Source organism: Pocillopora damicornis, chromosome 1, assembly GCF_964200805.1.
Source record: "Pocillopora damicornis chromosome 1, jaPocDami1.2, whole genome shotgun sequence".
NCBI classification, from domain to species: Eukaryota; Metazoa; Cnidaria; class Anthozoa; order Scleractinia; family Pocilloporidae; genus Pocillopora; species Pocillopora damicornis.
In genome coordinates, this window is record NC_142670.1 from 4,378,062 (window position 1) to 4,400,227 (window position 22,166).

The following is a 22,166-nucleotide window of genomic DNA, read 5'->3' on the forward strand; positions in this document are numbered from 1 at the left end:
ATTGAAACCAAAATTAGTCAATGTAACGAATTAAAATCGAAAGTTACACTGTATTAAATGGATGGAAGAACTCTACATTTTTATGATAATCTTATCTTTTAAAATGTTGATATGGAAAAAATGAAACAGTTATTAGCATGTTCCAAGTGAAAGTACTAGTTGACACCCGCAGCACAAGGAAAAATGTGAGGCAGTGAAAGAAAGCCAGACTGACTAGAGATGTTTTCGAAGTTTTCGGAATTAAAGTTGTGGTCGGATCACGTGAGTAATATATTTGCAATTTCTCGAGAGTGAAGGCTATTATTTAACTAAAAATTTATTCGTTAGTGCCAATCTGGGCTATCTGCACTAGCAGACTAAACCAGAATTCTTTTGACATAATCAAAGGACAAATTGTGTCATGACAGATTTTTGTCTCGCTTTTTGCATCCGCTTAAAATTTCAAAGCTGTCAAATTTTGTCAGCGCTTGATCTGCTCATGAGACCAGCCGGCATATTTTGCCAATGGACTTAAACTCCAGTTTCCAGGATTCATCGCACGTCGTTTCAAAGTTTTAAAATCCTCGAGCTTCACACCAAAAGAAAGTTAATGCCAAAATTTTAGTCAGTTCAAAAACAAGCCGTCGACAAATGGCGTTGAACACTCAGTCTTCTATTACCGCCTCACATTTTCCTTTTTATTCTGGATGCTAAAACATACTTTTACTCCACTTCCAGTGTCTTCCCAGGTGTTCCGATGTTTGTGTGTCCTTCTAAGCAACGCGATATGTCTGTAATGACCAGAGTACCAAATTTTATTCTTTTATTTTGATATTCTACACATTGTGCGTGGTTCATAAGCTGATATTTTAACGTAAATTATCGAGAGGGCGCCTTCTGATCACCTCTTTTTTTTAAGTCACGCAAGCGCGCAAACGTTACGACCGATCATGTTTACGCAACGTTTTAGGACAACTCGGCATCTATTCTCCATTCAGTTGTTTCGAAAACCTAAAATCCCCAACGTAGAAGATGAACGAACGAAGTTTGGACCGTTAAAAGGAAATCTTGGTCAATTTTCAGAATTATGCAAGCGATCTTTGACACGAGCGCAATTGAGCAAATATATGTATTTGCGTTGTTTTTAAAATGTTGTTGGATGGAAGCTAGAGATATACTGTGTGGGAAAACACTAGGTTTTCAGGGGCAACATGGAGGCGATTAGTGGTCGCCAACATAGTAATAAGGAAAGGCTATTGAAAATTGACTCTTTATAAACTGCCGATGAGGAAGGGAGGGGGAGTGAGGGAATGAATCATAAGAATATCGTGTAGCCTTCGGAAAAATTAAGTAAATCTTATAGTGACTCAGAGAAACCAACATCCTACGCACCCTGCACCCCCAACCCCCTTCTCCCCCTGACGATAAATGACGATCACTCCCCAGGTATGCTTTGTGTAGGGCTGTTTTTATGTTCTCTTCATCGGCTCCAATATGTTGTAGTTTAGACAATTTTCTGCTATATAGTTAATTGTTATATACTACAAACTTTATTTGTGTGCTTAAAAAAAAAAAAAAAAAAAAAGCACCAAAATTGATTTCTACGGTTCAGACCTGATTACCGGTCAAATGATTAATCAGTATATCATAAACTGGTATTCTCTGGTAATTTGATTCTAAGACAAATAATTATTCCATATAATGCCAACGATGCCACGTAAGTGTGGTTAAATATCATCAACCTAGCTAAACCTGGGGTTAAGAAAATGACTCGACAGCTGGACAAAAAAAAAAGCAAAAAACAAAACAAAAACAAAAAGACAAGCATAAATGCAACTTAAATTAACTTGAATCAGCTACAACCTAAGCAACATAAGTAAAGCTGGTTATAAATGCATTTCGTGTTTTCCCATTCCATTGGCAACACAAAAGTTCAAAGTCTATTGATTACTCTCGATCCTGTACAGGAATCCCAGTATCATTGTGACTTTGACGAGCTTGAGAGTTTCCTCCATTGTCACCTTGCCTTTGATTAAATGCATCTGGGAGGACTTTTAAGATTCTTCTTTTGAAACGCCCCCTTATCTAGATAGGAATTCAAGGTCAAATTAGAGGTACTTATTATGTTTAACAGGTATTTTTTAAATATGAATTACAGACTCAAAATATATATATACCTCACTATTTCCCAAGCAGTGAAAGAAGAAAGTGAAGAATCCCTTGGACAAAATATATATAAAACTCCATTAGTTGATAGAAAAACAAATAAGGAAATACATACATAAATAAAAGCAGCTTTACTCTTCTGTTCTTTCTTTTTTTTTTGTCGTGAATGTAGGGTTGTGTCCTTTAGAACAACTCAACAAGAGATCTCCTTTCGTTATCATCTACGATCGTTTACTTATCTGAGGCTTATTTTCCCGAATATAACTCTATCCGTCAGATGTAATTCATGTTGACTCCAGTATCATTTTTAAGTGGAGCTAAGGCTTTGCAGATAAAAATACAAGTGCAAAAGGAAGGTTTAAATGGTCTCGAGTCGGCTTATTTACGGAGGGTCACGGGTCTAGTGTCTAAAAGTAAATCTGAATTATCCTGGGATATAGAGACGCTTTTCAGTATTTCTGACGCTTATCATGTTGTAAGTACGCTCTTATCTCTACCCATGAGCAGCCAAATGCTGGAAAAAACCTTAAAGGTTTTAGATGACTTTACCTGCGTGGAATTAAGGATTACAAAAATGTAGGAGAAGGCGATGTGTAACGGCACAAGGAAACCAATCAGCCACGTCACACCCAGCAATGGAGCTAACACCACGCATGCACGGACACCAAGCCTGGAAGAGACTAAATTAATAGTCACTTGGAAAACAAAACCATTTATCTGAATTCGATATAAAGAAAAATTGAAAACTCCTAGCTTAAATTGAAGGCAATGAATAGTCGTGATATAGTGTCGGGAGTGACAAAAGAAGCAGCTTGAAAGTCGTCCATCGAAAACGCACTATATTTTATGTGCTGGGGCGTCATTCAAAGCCTATAAAGCCTGTCTAGGCCAGGTTTTCTTTGTAACAAGCTATTATACGAGATTATTTAAAGTCCAAGCACTTTAAAGAAAAATATTGACATTATGGAGGCATTTAGGGAGAAGTAACACCAATCATCCCACCTGATCTGCTCAGTTTGGCTCTCCTTCACTTGTTGGATTGTTGTTAATTCTTTGATAACTCGCACGAGGATCATCATGTTAATCTTCAGTTATTAAAAAGGAAAACAAAAGAAGAGGGAGAAGATGAAAAGGGAAAAAAAGTGCTGTCGGATATTTCTGTTGCACTTGCTTCTGTTATAAGTTTCTAAAGAGAAATTTCAAAGACTAATCAAGAAAATAGAAATGACCGAAAAAATGTTGTTCTTATCAACGTTGAAACATATATTTTCAGATGACTAAACTGGTATCCATCGAAGAAATTCAATCTGTTGCCACTTACAATTGCGATCAGTCCAACAAAGGAGAGAAATATCCAGATGATATTGCTAGAGGAGGACATCCAACAGCTTAGAATTATAAAAACAAAAGGCACAGGGGAGCAAACTTTTAATTTGTTTTCCACATCGATAGCAGCATTTAAAGGTGTTTCATGGCACAATATCAAATCCAAAACCATTTTTAATACAGCATGTTGCCTTTACATTGCTTTCCAAAATTACGCCATGTGGGATAATAATTTACAAACTCTCCCTCTTTTCTACTTTAATACATGGAGAGATCCACAGCTTGAAAGAGGAGGGTGCTTGGTGGGTAAGGGGTAAGGGGGGGGGAGGGAGGGAGAGGGAGGTCAGTCAAAAAGGCTGCAGGTTTCTGTTATTAAGCTCTTGCATTCACATGTCCTGGTTTACAAATCACAGGAGGCAGGGAAAAGGGGAGGTGACACTAGGGCAATAAGGTTCTTTCTCCTTTACCTTTCCCTATCCCCCCTTTTTTTTTTTCGCAGGTTCATAATTTCAGGCTTCCACCATTTTGTATCGAGTCGATAAAGTAAACAAACTTTCAAACTTACTTTTCATCATTGACAAAAGTTTCGATTCCATCATTTCCTATGGCGATACCCAAAGATACAGCAACTATGATTGCAGGCAGTCCTGAGGAAAGTAATAATGAAAAGCTGTTTAAGTAAGACATTACAGCAAAAATAATCGAGTTCTAGCGTTATTACATTTGCCAGAGCCGATGACTGTAGAAGTTGATGATTTTAATAAACCACCGACTGTAAGTTGTTACGTGAATATATGAATTTTCAATGTGATTTTTATGTTGCTAACTCTTGAAACCTTTTGATTGTAAGTATGAAATTACTAAAACACTGCAAATTAGATATAGATGCGTGATTTCAGCCACTAAATTTGCAACTATAACTAGCTCTAATAAGCACCGGAAATGTTTTACGATTAACTCTGGTACACCTAAAGACGATCCAATGATTCGTCTAAAAAATTAAAAAACAAAGCCATTTTATGACCTTTTGTAACTATTGGTTTTGGCAAATCAGAATCGAGATATTTCCTCAAGTATGTTATTTAAGTCCTATCCCATTTTTGCTATTTCTCGAAAATGCTCCTCACCCCAGCAAAATCCATGATAGCGATGCATTTTGTCGGTAATGTTATAAACCTTTACAACAAATAAGTAGATATAAATCCCCTCGACAAGCATCCAGCAAAAACTGGCCATCAGGAAATACTGCATAAGAGCTGCCACAGCTACACAAGCAGCCTGCAAGGAATAGGTAATCCGTAAAAATGTAACAATTTGCCCCGCAAATGGTATTTGTCAAAATAATAATCCGAAAAACAAAAAGATACATAAACCAAAGAAAACAGAACGAAAATTAAAAGAAAACAGAGGAAAATTACAGCATACATAGAAACTATGCAAACAAAAAGACACAAATAACCAAGAAAAAAAGAATCACTCTATAGATCAGTCGGTCTTTAAATAAAAAAGAAGGTGGATATGATAAAACAAACAAATAAATAAGCAAGCACAAGAATAGCAACATTAAAAAGGCAACAACAAAAGTAGAAGTTCAGCAAGTCACCTGGTTTCCTGTGGAGTCAATTCCAGCGAAAAAGACGATATGTCCTGCTCCAATGCAGGAAGTCAGACCAACCCGTATGTGACACAAAGGTGAACTTCTGTCTCTGCAGAGCACAAAGTAAAGAAAATCAAATAAGCTGGTAAAATAGTTACTAAGTGGAATTTATTTAGCGGTCAGACAGAAACAAAACTAAGGTCAATGTATTGCAAAGGAAACCATCAAAAGGACCAGTGTAAACGATCCACCAAATGGAGGGATAAATATGCTGACATAATACATTTTTACATGAATTAATTAGTGAACAACTAATGGATAAAAGAATACTGACTAGAAAGTTTCTATGTAACATTAACACTTTGTTTGAAGCCACTTTTACTCTTTGTTGAAATATCATTTTTAAAGAAAGATCATCTCAGAACGTTTGATTTCTTTTCCAGAAACGAGCAGTCCGTTTTGACGTCGATCCAGAACTAATCTGATAACATATTTTCCATCCTTTTCAATTTAATTAATTTCTTACAATTCGGTTACATATCAGTGTTGATTAAATGTACTTACGTGATCTGAAGATAGCTGATAATTGTGAGTATGACTCCAGTGAGAGATAAAGCCATCCCTACTCGGGTGAGGAGTGTCAGTAGTTTGTAATGCTCATTTGTCGAACGAGTCTTATCTTGATTGAAAAACTGTAAACGTCATAATTATTTTAATTGTATGAAAGGAAATGTCTACTCTAACAAACATGAATAAATGCGATACTTTTCATGCCTCTGTGTACCTTTTTAGATCCTTATGACATTATTTTGTAGGAAAAAAAAAATGAATGTTCACCTTCCCGTCATCAGTATTGTCGGTGAAATCCATGAGCACAGCGAAGTGGGTTAGATGATTGCAAACGCATTCCGTATGATGATCGGATATCATCTTTGTTTGACATCCTTCACTCGACCAACTCCCAAAGCTTTAAAAACAGAATTAGACATGGAGAAAGGATTCAAAATAACTTATTTGATTGGGAACTCCCTCCCCCTCCACCTGAAAAGAGTTCAATTTACTCTACTAATTGCTTTGAAGTGATTTCTGATACTTTTAGCTTCCTTTCCGATGAAAATCAGAAGAATGCACGCCGTGTATAAAATTTATGTTACAATGGTGCTTACTTTTCTTCAGAGAAGCTCCAGAATACACATGTTCTTTTTCTACGATTCACCTAAAGGAAAAAAAAAATAAGGGTTTTGATTCAGGGCTTAATATAGCAAGGCTTCAGCGCTCGCCTCAGTGATGCATTGCTTGTAGGTATAGCTGACTAGTTAGGCGTCATAGTTATGGAATATCAATGTAACCCTTAAAGTTAAATAGGAATTCTTAACATGAAGGTCTCTGGGACCACTCCAATAATGAGGCCTTAATTTGTTATTCAGAAAAAAAACGAATTTGTTGATTTGTTCTTTAATTCGAATTCCTCAAGTCTCTGATAGAAAATTGAGAAACTGCGAAAGACCGCCGCTTCAAGGTGACGAAATTTGGAAATTGGCGAGAAGAAGACGATAGTATAATAACTCACATGGGAGATGAATAAACTGTTTGTGCTCCCCTTTCATGGAACAAGCAAACAAAATAACTGGCACACTCCAATGAAATTAAAATGGATAAGTAAACAGATAACGAAAGAGAGACGTAAACACCTTCATGTTTTTAAAAACCAGTGTGATGTTTTCTGGTAGAACCTCGGGTGGAGGGTATATAACGGCGGACATAATTACACTGTCAAGTATCCTGAAATAAAGAAAATTAAATCATCACAACACAGCAATTTTTTTTCTATTTCGTTTTCAGTCATAAATATAAAATATACTTACTTAGTTTTGTTGCCTCCCTTAGTGTCAGCTGAATAGTTTGAAAAAGATTCAGAAAGATGGATGTATTCGAGCCCAAGTACTATGGAATCTGTTTAAATGGAAAATGAGAATTTCTTTTATTTTAGTTTCAAAAAACGTATTTTTTTTAAGAAACCGACCATAAATGCACGGGCACTAATGTCGTTACAGGCAATAGAATCATGAAAAAGCGCAATATTCAAAATTTTGAAAAAGCATAAAGTTTCTCCGTAATGACGCCCCCCCCCCCCTTAAAAAAAAAGAGACTCGAGAAATTTCGAAACAGAAACCAATTTGGACTAAGACGGAGGGAAAAAGGGGAAAAGAGAAAAAGAAAACAAGAACTCACTAAATTAATTGCACACCACGTGCATATTGCAAATTTGGTGATGCACTTCGGAATGAAGCCATTTCCACTGAAGAGTTTGCCAAGAAAATATGGGCAATCGTCTTGAAAAAAGACTAACTCAAAACATCGAAGGGTTTTTACCTCGATCCAGATTAGTCCGGGGAATCTTAATAAAGTTCTCCCCATTGCTTCCATTAAACAGAAAGTCATCTTCTCTATGATGGACATTGCGTCTAACCCGAAAGGCTACATTGATTAAAAAAAAGCGAAATATGTGAGGCAAATGGTACAGCGTTGACATATATATTCACTAGCTCACAGAGTACAACTGCATGTATTTGCTCAGCGCATGACTAGAATTTATTCAGTTGCATTTCCTCTAACTTATGATTTTGCACGCAATTATTTCTCAGATTAAAGAATTGAAAGCAACGATTTATGTTTATAATACTGCACACAAAAAAAGATTAGAATTTTCCTTCTAATGCTTGCCTTACAAAACGATCCGATAAAAAAGGAAAGATTCTTTTGCACTTACCCACATCTTCATCGACATCAGTGAATTCGGGATTTTTAACGTTCCAGCACTTTCTGGCAGAGCTAAATACAAAGTTTTCAAAGATGAACGCAGCAAAAACAGTGTCCTCCAGTTTTTGATCATTCGATGAATATGATGACCATATCCCTTGGATAAAAGTTTTAAATCGTTGCTTTTCACGCTGGATGAAAAGAGGTAGAGTCAGCAGATTTCAGGAATTTTTATAACTGATACTAATTTACTTTTGAGGACAGTTAACGTTATCAGATGAAATAACAGACCTGAAGCATCCTCAAGTCAACAAGACTTCCCTTTAGCCAAACGATATTTTTTGGTGTATATCGCGGCTTCCCGCTATTTTATGAGAAAAACGGCCCAAAACTGAGAAAAAAACTAAACATGGCAAACTTGTAACTAATCAAGCAGCAAACCAACCAATCAAGCAAACAAACAAAACAAACGAACGAACAAACAAACAAACACAGACACAAAAACAAACAGAGACAGCAACAACAAAACAATTATCTAATATACTTATCACAAACCAAGCAATCAGAAGTAAATTAAATTAAAGTACAAACTAACAGACAGAATGGAAGGTGAGATAAACGTTTTATCTGCTGACACACCACCACCTAAGCTGTTGTTTTCGGAATTAGGAACATCACTTAATGAGCTTTCTTTCTGCGAAAAAAGAAAATAATTTGAACTGTTATGGTTACATATAAAAAAAAAGATTGAAACCAATAACCTCATAGAAAACAATCGATCAAATATCCTACCGTAGTATAATGGGTTGATTGAGTTGTAACGACTGTTATTCCAGGTGCTTCTGAAAAAAGCCAAGGAGATATGAAGCGTAAAATCAAAATTATATCACACGAAAGGACTGATGTTAAGTGATATTAGTACTTTACAATGGGAATTTCAAAGGGGTTTGACCACTTCTACTAGAATGTAAATTAAACTGTTTTGCTGCAGAATTTTGCGCAGCTTATAGACATTTGGCATAAGCCAACATTGTAAGAAAAGCGTAACACCTATCATTAGATAGCTTGCAGGTTTCTTGACTTCTTTCGACTGATAAGGTGTTGCAAAAACACAGTACATAAGCAGCATCGTTAAACAACTATTGTTATGCTAAATGCGGACGAAATTGAGGTTTTTAAGGCCTTTTTTCCCCATGGCATCTCCATATGCAATAAGCATAAAAGGATTACGATCTCCAAAAAACTTAGCAGGATTCTGATAATAGTAATGATAATGATAATAATGATGATAATAATAATGATGATGATGATTATGATGATGATGATAAGATCAAACAATAATAGTATCGACGAGACACTTACCTGGGGCCATCGACTTGACGATAAACTCGAAAGATCTGCAGTGTACTACTTCAAAGATGAGTTGTCTGTCGCCATTCTTGCAATAGATTCGATCTAAGGAAAAGTTTTGAAATGCACCATACCAAGACTGAGTCGTTGTCTCTCCTTCATGGCACCATTTAGAGCATAGACTTTTGTGAACGCTGATGGAAAAGGGAAAGCATTTTATCTTGTGCCATTTACCCTTCAGGAGTCCATCGCAGTTGGAACCACTACATTCACTTCGCTTCAAGAACGGGGCAGTTCCACACTCATCATCTGCAGGAAAAAAAAAACATCGCAGCGAAAGAAGGTAAATGAACACTTTTCTATTGGATAAAGTGGAATTAATTGAACAGTTTACAGCCTATTAACCCTCTTAAGATTTATCTTGTTTATTCATGTTTTTTTTAACTTTGATCAAGCTAGCTGATAACGAGGCACTTACTTCCTTCTGCCGTTCTAGCCCAGCCGCTTCGAACAACTAAAGGATAAGAAAGGAAAAAAAAAACTGTTACCTTCAATCAAGGATACCGATAATAACTAGTAAATATCATTGAATACTAAAGAGCCATCAATCTAGCTTGGGAATTAGAATTTTGAGCCTGGGTAACAAAAATCCAGGGTAAATTCAAACCTACGAATATCTAATGGTTGCGTGGCGCACAGTTCCGATCTGTAGTAAATCATTTCGAATGATTAACTGGTTACAATTCATCTACATATCGTTCCATGGCATCCAGATGGCAGGAGCTTCATCTAGCCAGCACGCGGGATTCAAAGCTTTCGAATGAAATCGAGGTTAGTGGTCAGCTAGTCCAAGATGGCGCCCAATCCATGAAATTGCACATCGTCCAGATAGAAGCAATACGGAGAGTGTGCGTTCTCTCGAACGCAATTAATATAATAGGAATAACGAAATTATTATGTAAAAAAAAGCAAATGAAACAAAAAATAACAAATAATCGGCTGGTAAAGGAAAAAGCTGGCAAACTATGAAACAGCAAATGCTATATACTACTATTGCGGTAGAATGAGTTCTTAGTCTGAGAGATTTATTTGAAGCTACGCTGAAGTGTCATGAAGCCTGTGATCTCGGTTTGATTTACGTGTTTTCCATATTGTTGCTATTCTTGGCTAACAATCACCTATTTTATTAATGAGAATTAATGCAACACCTGAAAATTTTGTTATCGAGACTTCTTCTTTAAGTCACGCATATATCCTCGAATAGTAGTTTTGAGGACTAATTTAATATTAAAAAAATAGCATCAAAATGATAACGTGGAAAAAAGCCGTTGCATTGATCGTATAGTTTGCGCAAATTTCAAATTTTATTTACATCCAAGATGTTCGTCATCTTGGCTTTGAATTAAGCCTCACGTATTTAGGTAGCATATGTTTAAGCATAAAGCTTATTCGATGCGTCTATTGCCATGAGAAAAAAGGAGTCTTGTTTCTAAGCCTTTTTTTTTTGTAATCATCACGAGGAAATCCTTTCGACCCAAAGCACTGTTGAACTGTGCCTTTTATTAAGTTGCATATTTTTTAGCTGACATTTAGAAGCTCGACTGACAACATCTGGTTGACGCAGTTCACGACACTCTTCTACAGTTCTTTGTTATTCTGAAAAGCGAACGAAAATTATACCGACTGTTTTTAAAATAATGAAATCGTGTGTTTCAAATCGATGGTGTCACCCTAAGGAAATGTAGCCTTGCCTTTTCGAAAACCCTTCCACGTCTCGCGGAATAATAACGGCGATCAACCGAGTACACTTCTAAACGATATTTAAGTAGCGTTGTATCCTCTTTGTAGAGGTGTTTTTGACATGATGAACTACTGAAAACTCCGCTTCGGTAGCATGTCAGCTTTGCTCGTCAGCAAAACACTGAAAATTATCTTTTCTTTTTCAAATATTTTGACTCTGCCTTTCATCATTAATTGAATTTTAAGAGCAGTACCGATCTATAAAAACACAAATGTTCCAACATATTTGCATATTTCATTTTGTAGTTAAATGAGTTTTAAATTAAGAGTGTAGTTTTTGTCAGTATTGACATAATTTGGAAGAGGGAATTATAAAGTGAAGGCCCCGTTTTCTTCGTTTGACGTTCCAAGAAACCATTAACAAACTTTAAAATTGATGGCTGCCTCTACGTCGGGTGAATCGAAACAATGGTGATATTAATCAGCGTTTGATAATTCTTACCAAATAGGAACTTAGCAACATGAGAAATGCTTGCAAAACTATAAGGTATTTAACAAAATTTAAACTGATAGTTGCCTCTGCGTCGGGTCAATCAAAATAATGATAATATTAACTGGCGTATGATAATTCTTACCAAGAAGGAACGTCGCAACATGAGTTATGCTTGCGAAACCATAGTGTATTCTGTTCATTCCTCCTGATCTCACTCTAAGACTCTTAAAATCACTCGAGGACTCTTTTCTAAATCGATCCATCCACAATGAATCAATGACATAAAGTCATATATTCACTAGAGGCGTCTATGACTCATCCAGTATGTTTTTATCCACATGTAATCCCGGTCGTACCAACAGTTATCATCTGTTCCACAATTCTCCTTCGTGACTCGACAATTTATCCCGCAATGCATTACCTCATATTATTACGGTATGTGTTATCTATTAACTTATTCATGGGCTTTCACTGATAAAGAAAAAAACAAAAAGAAAAGCTTAAGATTAAACTATCGTGACAGCCAGATGGTCAAAAAAAAAATCCAACGCAAAGAAGGTCCCAACCATAATATGTCATCTGCAAGACAGCAGCATTGACTACTATTGCAAGTACCTTTCTTTTTGTTGTGCTTTGTTTTGTTTTTTTGGTTGTTTTTCAAGTTAGGACCCACTATTATTCAAACCTTTTTTGGGTAAACTAGAGTAAGTTGGGTATACATACATGGTTTACAGTAGATTCGCTCTCAGGAAAATGTTGTATTGTATAATATACATGTAACAAAATGAAATTAAACAGATTAAATAATTATAATAACAATAACAGTAATAATAATGATATTAATAGTATTAATTTTTAACAGTTTATGTTATTCGTCAAACGGAAAAACTGTGGCCAAAATCTTGAGTACCGCCAGAGGCCTCAGGTCGAGGGTGGTAATCAAGACAGACAAATGCTAGTTAAAACAGAGGTATTGCAATTTAAAGAGAGAAGTTTTGAAACATTTTTTTACAAGTATCTGTCACAATCTGACACCTGTCAAATAGAGAGCCAGGAGATGAAAGGCGCATGCACAAAATTGAAAGAAAATAACAACGGCACCGTTTTGGCAAACAAACTCAATTCCTTGTGTTTTTGTTGTGCAGTTTATGGTATAAATGACCAAATTGAAGAGACCTACAAAGACTTACCGAAAGCTATTTTTATTGGGACTGAATACTCGGCTCACCGTTTTACAAAGAAAAAATTGTTTGAGAGAATTCGATCCGATGTCCAATGAATGAAAATTCAACCGATAAATTTAATAGCCTACTTCTGAGTTCTGGCGATTCAGCGATCTGGTACCGAAATTACGGCCTGAGGACGAGGCTAAGTGCGAAGTCGCTTTCATCGGTATAAAGAATAGAGTGCAGTGGTAGAGAAACGAGCGAAGATTCTTCGAAATTTCATAGCGGAAGAGTAAAAAAAAATATAGATTTGCGAGAGAGGCATTACGTGAAGTGACGGCGGCAAAAAAATAAAATTGCCGCTCTGTTTGCATGACGAGCCAGAGCAAACCGGATGTTAAAAAATTCGTGGGGTTTGGTTGCTATGGTGTGACGTCATGATCCGGCTCAGTAGCTATCATCGCTTTCGATTTGTGGTTTCAACAGGGGAGCGTTCGGTGATTACCTTAACACCGTTGTGTACAACCTCCAATGGCGTCAATCCTGTTTATTTTGAGGGGCTGGATTTTTCTTTTGACTTTTCTTGAGGTTGAATTTCAGACATTACTCGCAAGAGCGGGAAATTTGTTCTCATTTCGATCAGGTGCTGTGCGGCATGGATGCCTTCGATATTCGAAGAGCAAAATAACTGCACTCCACGAGCGATTCGAGGGACTGGTATCTCCTGAATTCCAAAATATGCGGCATTCCTGTAGGAAAATTCATGTCGAGTAGCCCTTTGGTGTCAAGCTTTCCAAAAGAATTTAACACAGTGCAACTCTCGAATCTTAAAAATGGCGGGCACTTGGATCGACGACTAGTTCACAAAGAAGAGGTATTCATAGCCTCTTCTTTCGGCGTTGTTTCCGCGATACTTCGGCAAAAACTAAAAGCGGGCGAAGAAGAAAAAGTACAGTTGGTTGGTTGATGGCATCAACAGCCTAAATATTGGCCAAGATAATGAAGATTGCCAAACAGCGACTGACACACGTGACAACAACAAGGACAAAATTCATGACCCTGTACAAACAGTATTTGGAGTCGATTCAAGGTCAGCCATATCCATAGAGGATATCGAGAAGAGTCAAGATGAAAATCTTAAGCTTAAGGCTGAACTTGAAGTTGCGCTTTCCCAGTTAGAGGCCCTTCGAGATGAGGTGAAAAACGGCGGTCAATCGACGCTGAGCTCAGGCACACAGGACCCGGCAAAGGATAACCCGGACAGTACAGTACAAGCGATATGTGGACCTTGATCGGCGATGTTTGCGATAAGTTCCAGGTGCCTCTTGCATCTTTATTCGCCGATCAGGTGGACCAGAATGTTGAAGTGGCTAAAGTGATGAGCGATATCGCAGAACAGCTGCTGAGAAAAAAAGACCCGAAGCAAGCCCTGGAAGCAATTGACTGACTTAGTGTGATAAGGAAAGTAAACAATATTGTTGCACATGAAAAGTAACTAAGGAATGTTACCAAAGAACAATGCACGAGTAAGAAAAGTCTGGTTCACTTTTCATTTTTTCAGCAGATCTACTTGTTCATTATCTGGATTGAAATCATTGCGTTGAAGTCCTGGCATAGTTGTATGCCTGAGTGCTTCTGGGATATATAACATAATAAGTATTTTGGTTCGCACATGGTAAATCGAAGTTCTAGTGAGTGTTATATATCCTCTTTGATTCACCCAGGTTGAAGTCCTGGTATAATTGTATGCCTGAGTGCTTCTGGGATATATAACATGAGCACACTGTAAAATGAAAAGAGCCAAATTGACCCCAAAAGCCAAATTGGCCCCAATTTCTCGAGGGCCAGTTTGGCCCATCAAGGTTCGTTTTGGACTATTTGAGCCAAAACGGGCGTGACAAGTACCATTTCGACCCCTCCAAAATCTGAATTGGCCCCTATGAATTCTACTTTGGAACTTTTTCTCAATTTGGCCCTTCCAAGAGCCAAGTAGGATTGACCAATTTGGCCCCAACGAGGTGCAATTTTTAAAAGAAAAAAGAAAATATGAAAATAATTTTCTTTTTTCGACCATATTTCGTTCCCTATACTATTCCTTATAAAGTGTTCAAATTTTCAACGGTTCCTCTCGTAACTGAACACCGAGTCACACAACGAATTAATCGTTGGCTTTTTCTCGAGACGTGAGCGTGAGCTGGCTTTGATGGCATTAGTCGAACCTAGACCGCGTGCGTCGGAAACAATAATGAATTATAGCAGCGAATTCGTCACTGAAGAGGCTGTTTCTTGGCTACAGTCGCATGGAATGAGACTTAAGAAAAGAAAGGTAGGCAAAAGAAATTTCTTAACAATGTATTTTACTGCAACGTTACATTCACAAACTTGACCGCTCCATTGATCTTTGTTCGTATCTTATCTCGCAGAAAAAGACGGTTGCGATGGCCAAGATCTCCTTGCGATCGCCCAAGATGCAGACGTACCAAGGCACTACATCACTATTATAAAAGAGCGTCTAAAGCTCAAGAAATTGATTGCAATGAACGCTGAACCTAGAGATGGCACGAGTTCTTCGTCGGTACGATAATTAATTTTCCCACCAGAGAATTTGACGCATGAATGGTTCGCCTCTTCTCCCGAGTCTTGTTAAGTCTCAGCGGTTTCGCAACTAAAGTCACGTGATCAAATTTTGGCGCCGAGAGATAGAGACGGTTACAGTTCGAATACTGCATTTGCACAAGATGGATTTAACTTATTTCAAGATTCTCTGATTTTAGGATCTCTCACTCTGAATTCTTAATCTTTTTCTTGAAAAGATGAACTGATATTTTTATGTCTATGTCTTTGTTTGCATCCACTTAAGCTGATTTTTTGGCTCTCACTCTTTCAGCGTGCAGAATCAAGTCCTTCGAGTAAGACGGTTCAAACGTCGATTGATGATTCAGAAAACATCAGCGATTATGAAAATTTAGAGGTGACATTGGCACCGAAAGAAATGGGTAAATCAATATTATAAATCGCTCAAGGATCTCTGTTTTACGGACGAGGCGACAGAACTGAGCACTGTCTAAGTAAGTTCTTGTATATTAAACTTAGCAGGATGGTGAAGAGTACATTATCGATTACTTTCTTTCGATTATATCCTAAAGGAAAACACACAAGGTGCCAGTTGGTCAGTTAAAGATGACAAATCTCGGGGATTGCACCTACAAAAATGGCGAGATTTGCTTTATTTTTATTGAAATATATTAGATATGTATTTACTTGCACCATACATAAAACAAAGTAAACCCAATTTTTAAATCTGGTAAATTAAAAAATTAGTGAATTGATAGGATGTTATCAGACAGTTTAATTTTTTTGAAAACAAATATTTACCTACAGGTTCCTCCTGAATGGCTTTCGAAATTCCAACTACCATCGAGGGTAAGAAACTTTTCTTTGTTTTGTTTTTTAAGTCTACAAGCAATCCTTATTTATTCATGAATACTGAACTAAAACTGAAGTGCATAGAGGTATGATTTCTTTTCTTGATAAGTACATAATTATACAGTTTGGTGAAAATACATCATTGATGATCACCATCATTGTGTTTTTACTTCTTATGCACAGTTTGCTTACAAATATTTTTCAACTTTGTAGTTGCAAAAATTTACTGTTCTCCGACAACAAATTAATTTGCTCATTTGTTTGTTTTTTTGTACAGTTCTCTGCCTCAGTAGAGTTGGATACCCAGAAGGGATATCTCATCAGCAGCCTAAAGTACTCTGAGCAACAGTGGATTGCAAAAAAAAATTATTGTATGGTTAGCAGGATACTAGACTAAGTTGACTTGGAAACTGAATGGATTGGTATGGTCTAAAAATCTATTGCTTCACCTCTTCTGCTTGCAGTGAAGAGAGACAATTTTGTGGTGCTGAATCTCTTGCCTTAAAATAAAAAGTTGCAAAATAATCACTCTCACCTTTTAAGTTCATGACCTTTTTTCTTGTGTGTTTGTCATCACATGCATTTAATGAAGTTGTGACCATTTTGGAGGTACAAGTCCAAAAAACTGCTACTTTGGTACTAAGATGAACAGCTAAAATTTCTGAGCCCATTTGCCAATAAAGTCCAGATACAAAGGTTCAAGTACTTTGGGGTTGTATTAATTTTGCCTTTTTGTTTAGTTTTTTTGATTTTGCAATTTTTTAAAATATTCCTGTTGTCAAACCATTAGATAAATATTGGACATAGAATAGCTGATTTTTTTCAGATATTTTGGGAGTCATACATTAGTTTTTCAAGTCTTGAATGGGAGACAAATTACACACATTGAGCTAAACTTCCACTTCCATTTCTGGTGTTTTAGCTTATAGTTTTAGAAAAACAATATATATATATATATATATATATATATATATATATATATATATATATAGGGTCTTGAATAAAGCGTTGAAAATGGAAACACATTCTCCATTGTGCAAATTATATATATATATATATATATATGTATAGATATAGCTCTTTGGCATATAAAGCTTTGCTTTCATGTCCAAATTGAGCACTCTACTAGGATGAGTCATTGCTGCTAGCATTATGCATGCTCACTAGTTTTTCTAGTTTGAGCACTCTGGCATGGCTTAAGTGATCCCGCATGTGTGAGATCACTTGGGGTGGCTTTACTGCCTTACCTCCATCCTAGCATCAGCACTGCACTGATGAGGCCCAGAAGGCCGAAACAGTACTGTCTGCAGTTAGTTATATATATATATATGTAAATGTGGGGGTAGAGTCTACCTTGGCATAAAGTGCTCAATGCTGTGGTAGTAGAGCTAAGTATACATAAGTTAAAGAATTAAAGAGGACACATCAATTCTCTGTGACTCTGAATTTCGCACCTAAGCGCTTGTCAGACAGAACTTTTCTGTCTGACAAGCACTTAGGCACAAAACTCAGTCACAGAGAATTGATGCGTCCTCTTTAATTCTTTAACTTAAGTGTGTATATATATATTCTTTTTTTCTGGCTACAGGCACTTTTTGCACTTTGGCTTGATTTTAATGTGGTTGTAAAACTTGTTTTTATTGCATAGAGTAGCTGATGTTGATTCAGCAATCAGAGATTATGTCCAGCACAAATTTTAATTGTTGGAGATCTTCAATACATCAATCACCTGAATATAGTAACAGAGGGAAGTGTAATTTGTCACTTCTCATAAGAAAAGATTCTTGATGCTCTCATTGGGTTACTTGGCTTATTTATATTTTCTTACAATCGGTCAAAGGCAATTTTGACTTTTTTTAGAGCAAGCATTGCTTGAAATTGGGTACAGGCAGACTCTTGTCACCGTTTCCTCTATTTTCAATGACTTGGCAAATGCCTGCGGTAGTACTTGCTGATAGTTTATATTTTGATAATATCTAGAGTAGTAATATGAGTGCATGTATTCTCACATCCACTGGAAGAATACTCTTTGCTGCTCTAAGGCTCTTTGTTTTCCATATGCGCAAATCAAACAAGGTCTATATTCTTGTGCAGGAACTGGACCATTTGTTGCCTCTGTCTTATTTTGATAATTTTCTGTACTTTAAATCAGTCTTAATTAAAAGCTGCTTTACATTACCACATTTGCTAAGTCATTGAAAAGGGAAGCTTTACTCACAAGTGTCTCTTGGGTGTAATTTCTTGCAATGCTTACACTGTTAAGAAGTATGCTGATTTAGGGAAGAGATCTATTAGAAAATGGTTGAATTAATGTTAAATATGTATGTATGTTATATTCTTTCACATGATGTTTCAAAGTTTGTGATTTCAAAGTTTAAGATTCTTAATAACTGTAAAATCAGGTAACATATAAGGTTTTTACATAAACAATATCTAGAAGCTAATAAATGAGTGTTTGAAAGATAAAGTATGTGGTGTATTTTCATTATTTGAATGTAAGGGGGAAAATCAGCATGGAGAGGCCTGAGGAAAGAGCCCTCTACTTCTGAAGTGGCCCACATTGGAGCTGAATTGGCTCTTTTTAAAGGGGCCGTTTGTGAGAGGGCTGAAATTTCGGGGGCTGTTTTGGCCCCTATAAATTTCAAAGTGGCCCCTGTATTTTTCAAATTCACCCTTCACATGGTCCAATTTGGCCCCTACAACGGGGTCAATTCAGCCCCAAAATTGGTGCCAAAAACAGCCCCATTTCAATGGGGCTGAATTGACCCTAAGCGAGTGCCAAACTGGACTCACTCGTTTTGGCCCCATTTTTGGGGCCAAATCAGCTCTTTTAATTTTACAGTGCAGTACTTTTGGTTCGCACATGGTATCGAAGTTCTAGCAAGTGTTATATATCCTCTCTGGTTCACCCAGGTTGAAGTCCTGGCATAATTGTATGCCTGAGTGCTTCTGGGATATATAACATAACAAGTATTTTGGTTCGCACATGGTTTTGAAGTTCTAGCAAGTGTAATATATCCTCTTTGGTTCACCCAGGTTGAAGTTCTGGCATAGTTGTATGCCTGAGTGCTTCTGGGATATATAACATAATAAGTATTTTGGTTCGCACAAGATATTGAAGTTCTAGCAAGTGTTATATATCCTCTTTGGTTCACCCAGGTTGAAGTCCTGGCATAATTGTATGCCTGAGTGCTTCTGGGATATATAACATAATAAGTACTTTGGTTCGCACATGGTTTTGAAGTTCTAGCAAGTGTTATATATCCTCTTTGGTTCACCCAAGTTGAAGTCCTGGCATAGTTGTATGCCTGAGTGCTTCTGGGACATATAGCATAATAAGTATTTTGGTTCGCGTGTGTTGGGTAAGACATGGTTATAGCCAACTTCAATCCTCTGGTTGGCTATCTACCAGCTCATATCCAATGCGTACTCGTGGAATAATTGTTAAGTATTTCTGTTAGATTATGGTATGGGAGAACCTGGAAAATGATATTATTCCCTCACGATGCTACCTTTCATTACTATTATCAGAATACCCTTTCCATCATAGCGGCTTTCGGCTATTTTTTTAACGTAAGAATACCCTCTTTGAATGAACAAACAAATAATTGTTCAATAAGTTCCAAATTTATTCATCATCCAATTTTCTTTTTTTTTTTCGTGGGGGGGGGGGGGATCATTTCAAATAATATGGAATTGTAATACGGAAACGTGGTGCCGAAAACAAAAAGCAAAAGGGGGCGAGAACCAATGGTTCAAAAAAACAAAAAAAAACCGTAGCGTACTTATTCAACTTATGTAGTTCGGTCGATTAACACACTCGCAGGCATTCCTACTGATCGATAACGTTACCAAGTGTTTTCACTTCGCGTGTGAAAGCTTGCCTCAGTGGGAACTTTAGCATCATATAGTGGGTGGGAGAGAGCGGGCTTTGGATGTGTCCTATTTCAGTCTTGTACTGGTTGAAATAAAAGAAAATGCAGTATGATAGACGGCTGGCTTTTAAAATTTAAAGTGTTGCGACTTCAGCCTGGGAAACTGTTGAATACACTGCGATAATTTCGTACCGTGTAAAACGACCCGAAGTGTATACTGTAAAATTCTGGTTAGATTATCTACCTGCAGACAAAACAATCCGGTTATAGGCCCCCCGATAACCCCGCTTCCCCCCTCTGCTGGATGACAGTGCTAACTGAAAATTTTGCTTTAATATGACTTTAAATTAAAAACGAATTTAGATCAACATTACCATGGCTTGTTTCTGAACGCTTTTCAATCCGCTAAACCTACCCAAAACCCTTTACAAAGTTTTATTATATGGCTGCGATAGCACGCGCGCTCAGATTGGTTAATTAGCGGTCCGTAATCCCCCGGTAAACGCCCACGGGCATAGCAGATTTTTTCCGCCACGGTTTTGGTTTACAAAACCTAGCGAACTTAGTGACTTTCGCTGAAAGGAACTTCGTTAAAAAAGCAAGGAATTGAACAAAAAACGTATCTCTTCTTTAACTATGCGTTCTGAAAAACATTTCTTTTCTGAATTTTATTATCCTGACGAAATTGTGACGGAAAATGAAGGCAATGTATAAGTTCACTCTATTTCACGCGCTTTACCTATTTGAAGCCCTATTATAAAAAAAACTTAATAACCTTGTTTGCTCGGGCTTTACTGTAAAATTCCATAATTTCGGGCTGAAATTTTGATTTATGGACCTCGCCCAGAGGCTCGGTTCATAAAGCAAAAATTTCATCCCTCAGTCTGGAATTTTACAGTTAAGCCCTCGCGCCCGGTTATTAAGTAGTTAGTATTAGCCAAGGGCTTATAACCGAAATTTTACAGTATCAAAAATTTAACATGCTGAATTCGCACTATTTCACGGTTTAAACGGCTAAATTTCGCCGTCAAACTCCGCAACGTTCTCATTTTGATCGACATACGCGTTTCGTTTGTAGTCGTAGCGTGAGCGTGTTGCGTGCATTAATCGAAGGCAAAAGTCGTGGCGTCCGGTTCGTCCCTTGTTCATTTCAGGCAGACTTAAAAAAGGGGGAATTTCGCGTGAGTGTTAAAAATGACCCAAAAATGACGAAATCCGAGATTCGTTCAACAAAAAGGGTCTATTATACTCTTTCTTAGTATCGATTTGCTGGCACGTACGTATTTGTCTGGCGGTTTACGGTCCAGAAAATAGAGCGGTTTCAGAAAAGGAAAGCTGACTTGAAAAGTCAGCAAATAAAGTCGGCTCGTCCGCTTTCGCTTTTGTTCCCGGCCTATTGATAAAAATCAAAGAGCCAAAATACGTCATTCACTCCAAACGTGGCATACATTCACTGACACGTTTTTAATTACCAAAATAGAAATTTTAATTATAAACGCACACTCTCGTTTCAGGATTATAACACGCTCGCGCGAAAGTTCGCACTTTCAGCGTAACATAAATGATCAGTAGCAGGGATATTGTTACAATGGAATTTTGCAAGCTGCTGGACGTCAAGCTGAGATCGTGGAGTAAAACTCCTCGATCTAAGCAGGATCCAAAGCTCTTTTTTCGGTTGCTAAGAACGTCTGGCTCGTCATGTTTGTGCAAGAAACTACCGCAATGAAGCAGATCACTATTGCCTCCTGTACCAAAGACCGCAAAAAACTGTAAGAGGAGAAATTACAAACAAGTGAAGGCAAATTTCCAGTACCAAAACTTTCATGCTTGGTCCTACCACTTCTCTAACATTGCAGACTTCGCGTACCACTCTTGTTTTGGTGTCATTATTTAACCGTACCGAGGATTTACTGTAGTTTGCGAAACACATTTGACACCTGTAGATTGTTGAATTAGCTCAAACTCTTTATATGAAGCTATTTTCACACCTTGACGATGTATCATTATTTAACCGTACCGAGGATTTACTCAAACTTTCGAAATGAAAATCTGTAATTTGTGAAACGGAAAATGTTTAGATCTGTAATTTACACCTTGACGATGTGTCATTATTTAACCGTACCGAGGATTTACTGTAGTTTGCGAAACACATTTGACACCTGTAGATTGTTGAATTAGCTCAAACTCTATAACTTTCGAAATGAAAATCTGTAATTTGTGAAACGGAAAATGTTTAGATCTGTAATTTACAACAATAGAATTGCAGACAACTTAAGGCCACCAACCGC

The 22,166-nt window shown here is 37.2% G+C and overlaps 1 protein-coding gene and 1 pseudogene across 2 annotated transcripts; one reads left to right on the plus strand and one right to left on the minus strand.

The window, feature by feature from the left end:
• Window positions 1–1,431: 1,431 nt before the first annotated feature.
• On the minus strand, window positions 1,432–12,053 carry LOC149051431 (adhesion G protein-coupled receptor L4-like). Its single transcript, XM_089186791.1, has 20 exons — window positions 11,554–12,053; window positions 9,657–9,692; window positions 9,191–9,487; window positions 8,621–8,670; window positions 8,424–8,522; window positions 7,839–8,019; window positions 7,442–7,546; window positions 6,934–7,021; window positions 6,760–6,850; window positions 6,235–6,284; window positions 5,906–6,035; window positions 5,633–5,760; window positions 5,075–5,177; window positions 4,599–4,749; window positions 4,037–4,118; window positions 3,467–3,533; window positions 3,148–3,230; window positions 2,695–2,815; window positions 2,157–2,198; window positions 1,432–2,064 (listed from the first exon to the last, which is right to left on the minus strand). The coding sequence occupies exons 1-20, from the start codon at window positions 11,672–11,674 to the stop codon at window positions 1,927–1,929; spliced, it is 2,163 nt and encodes a 720-aa protein (XP_089042917.1). The 5' UTR covers window positions 11,675–12,053; the 3' UTR covers window positions 1,432–1,926.
• An 899-nt stretch (window positions 12,054–12,952) lies between these two features.
• Window positions 12,953–14,302, plus strand: LOC149051432 (uncharacterized; annotated as a pseudogene). Its single transcript, XR_016180502.1, has one exon. The product of XR_016180502.1 is annotated as an uncharacterized LOC149051432 (transcript).
• The last annotated feature ends 7,864 nt before the right edge of the window (window positions 14,303–22,166 follow it).

What these genes read in the sequence shown, in the direction of transcription:
- LOC149051431 (XM_089186791.1), bottom strand. Translation starts at nt 11,674, where the DNA reads ATGGATCGATTTAGAAAAGAGTCCTCGAGTGATTTTAAGAGTCTTAGA. An exon ending in GGCTAGAACGGCAGAAGGAA is followed by an intron (nt 9,488 to 9,656) that starts GTAAGTGCCTCG and finishes TTTTTCCTGCAG; the next exon opens with ATGATGAGTGTGGAACTGCC. An exon ending in TGGTTTTTAAAAACATGAAG is followed by an intron (nt 6,285 to 6,759) that starts GTGTTTACGTCT and finishes TTTTTCCTTTAG; the next exon opens with GTGAATCGTAGAAAAAGAAC.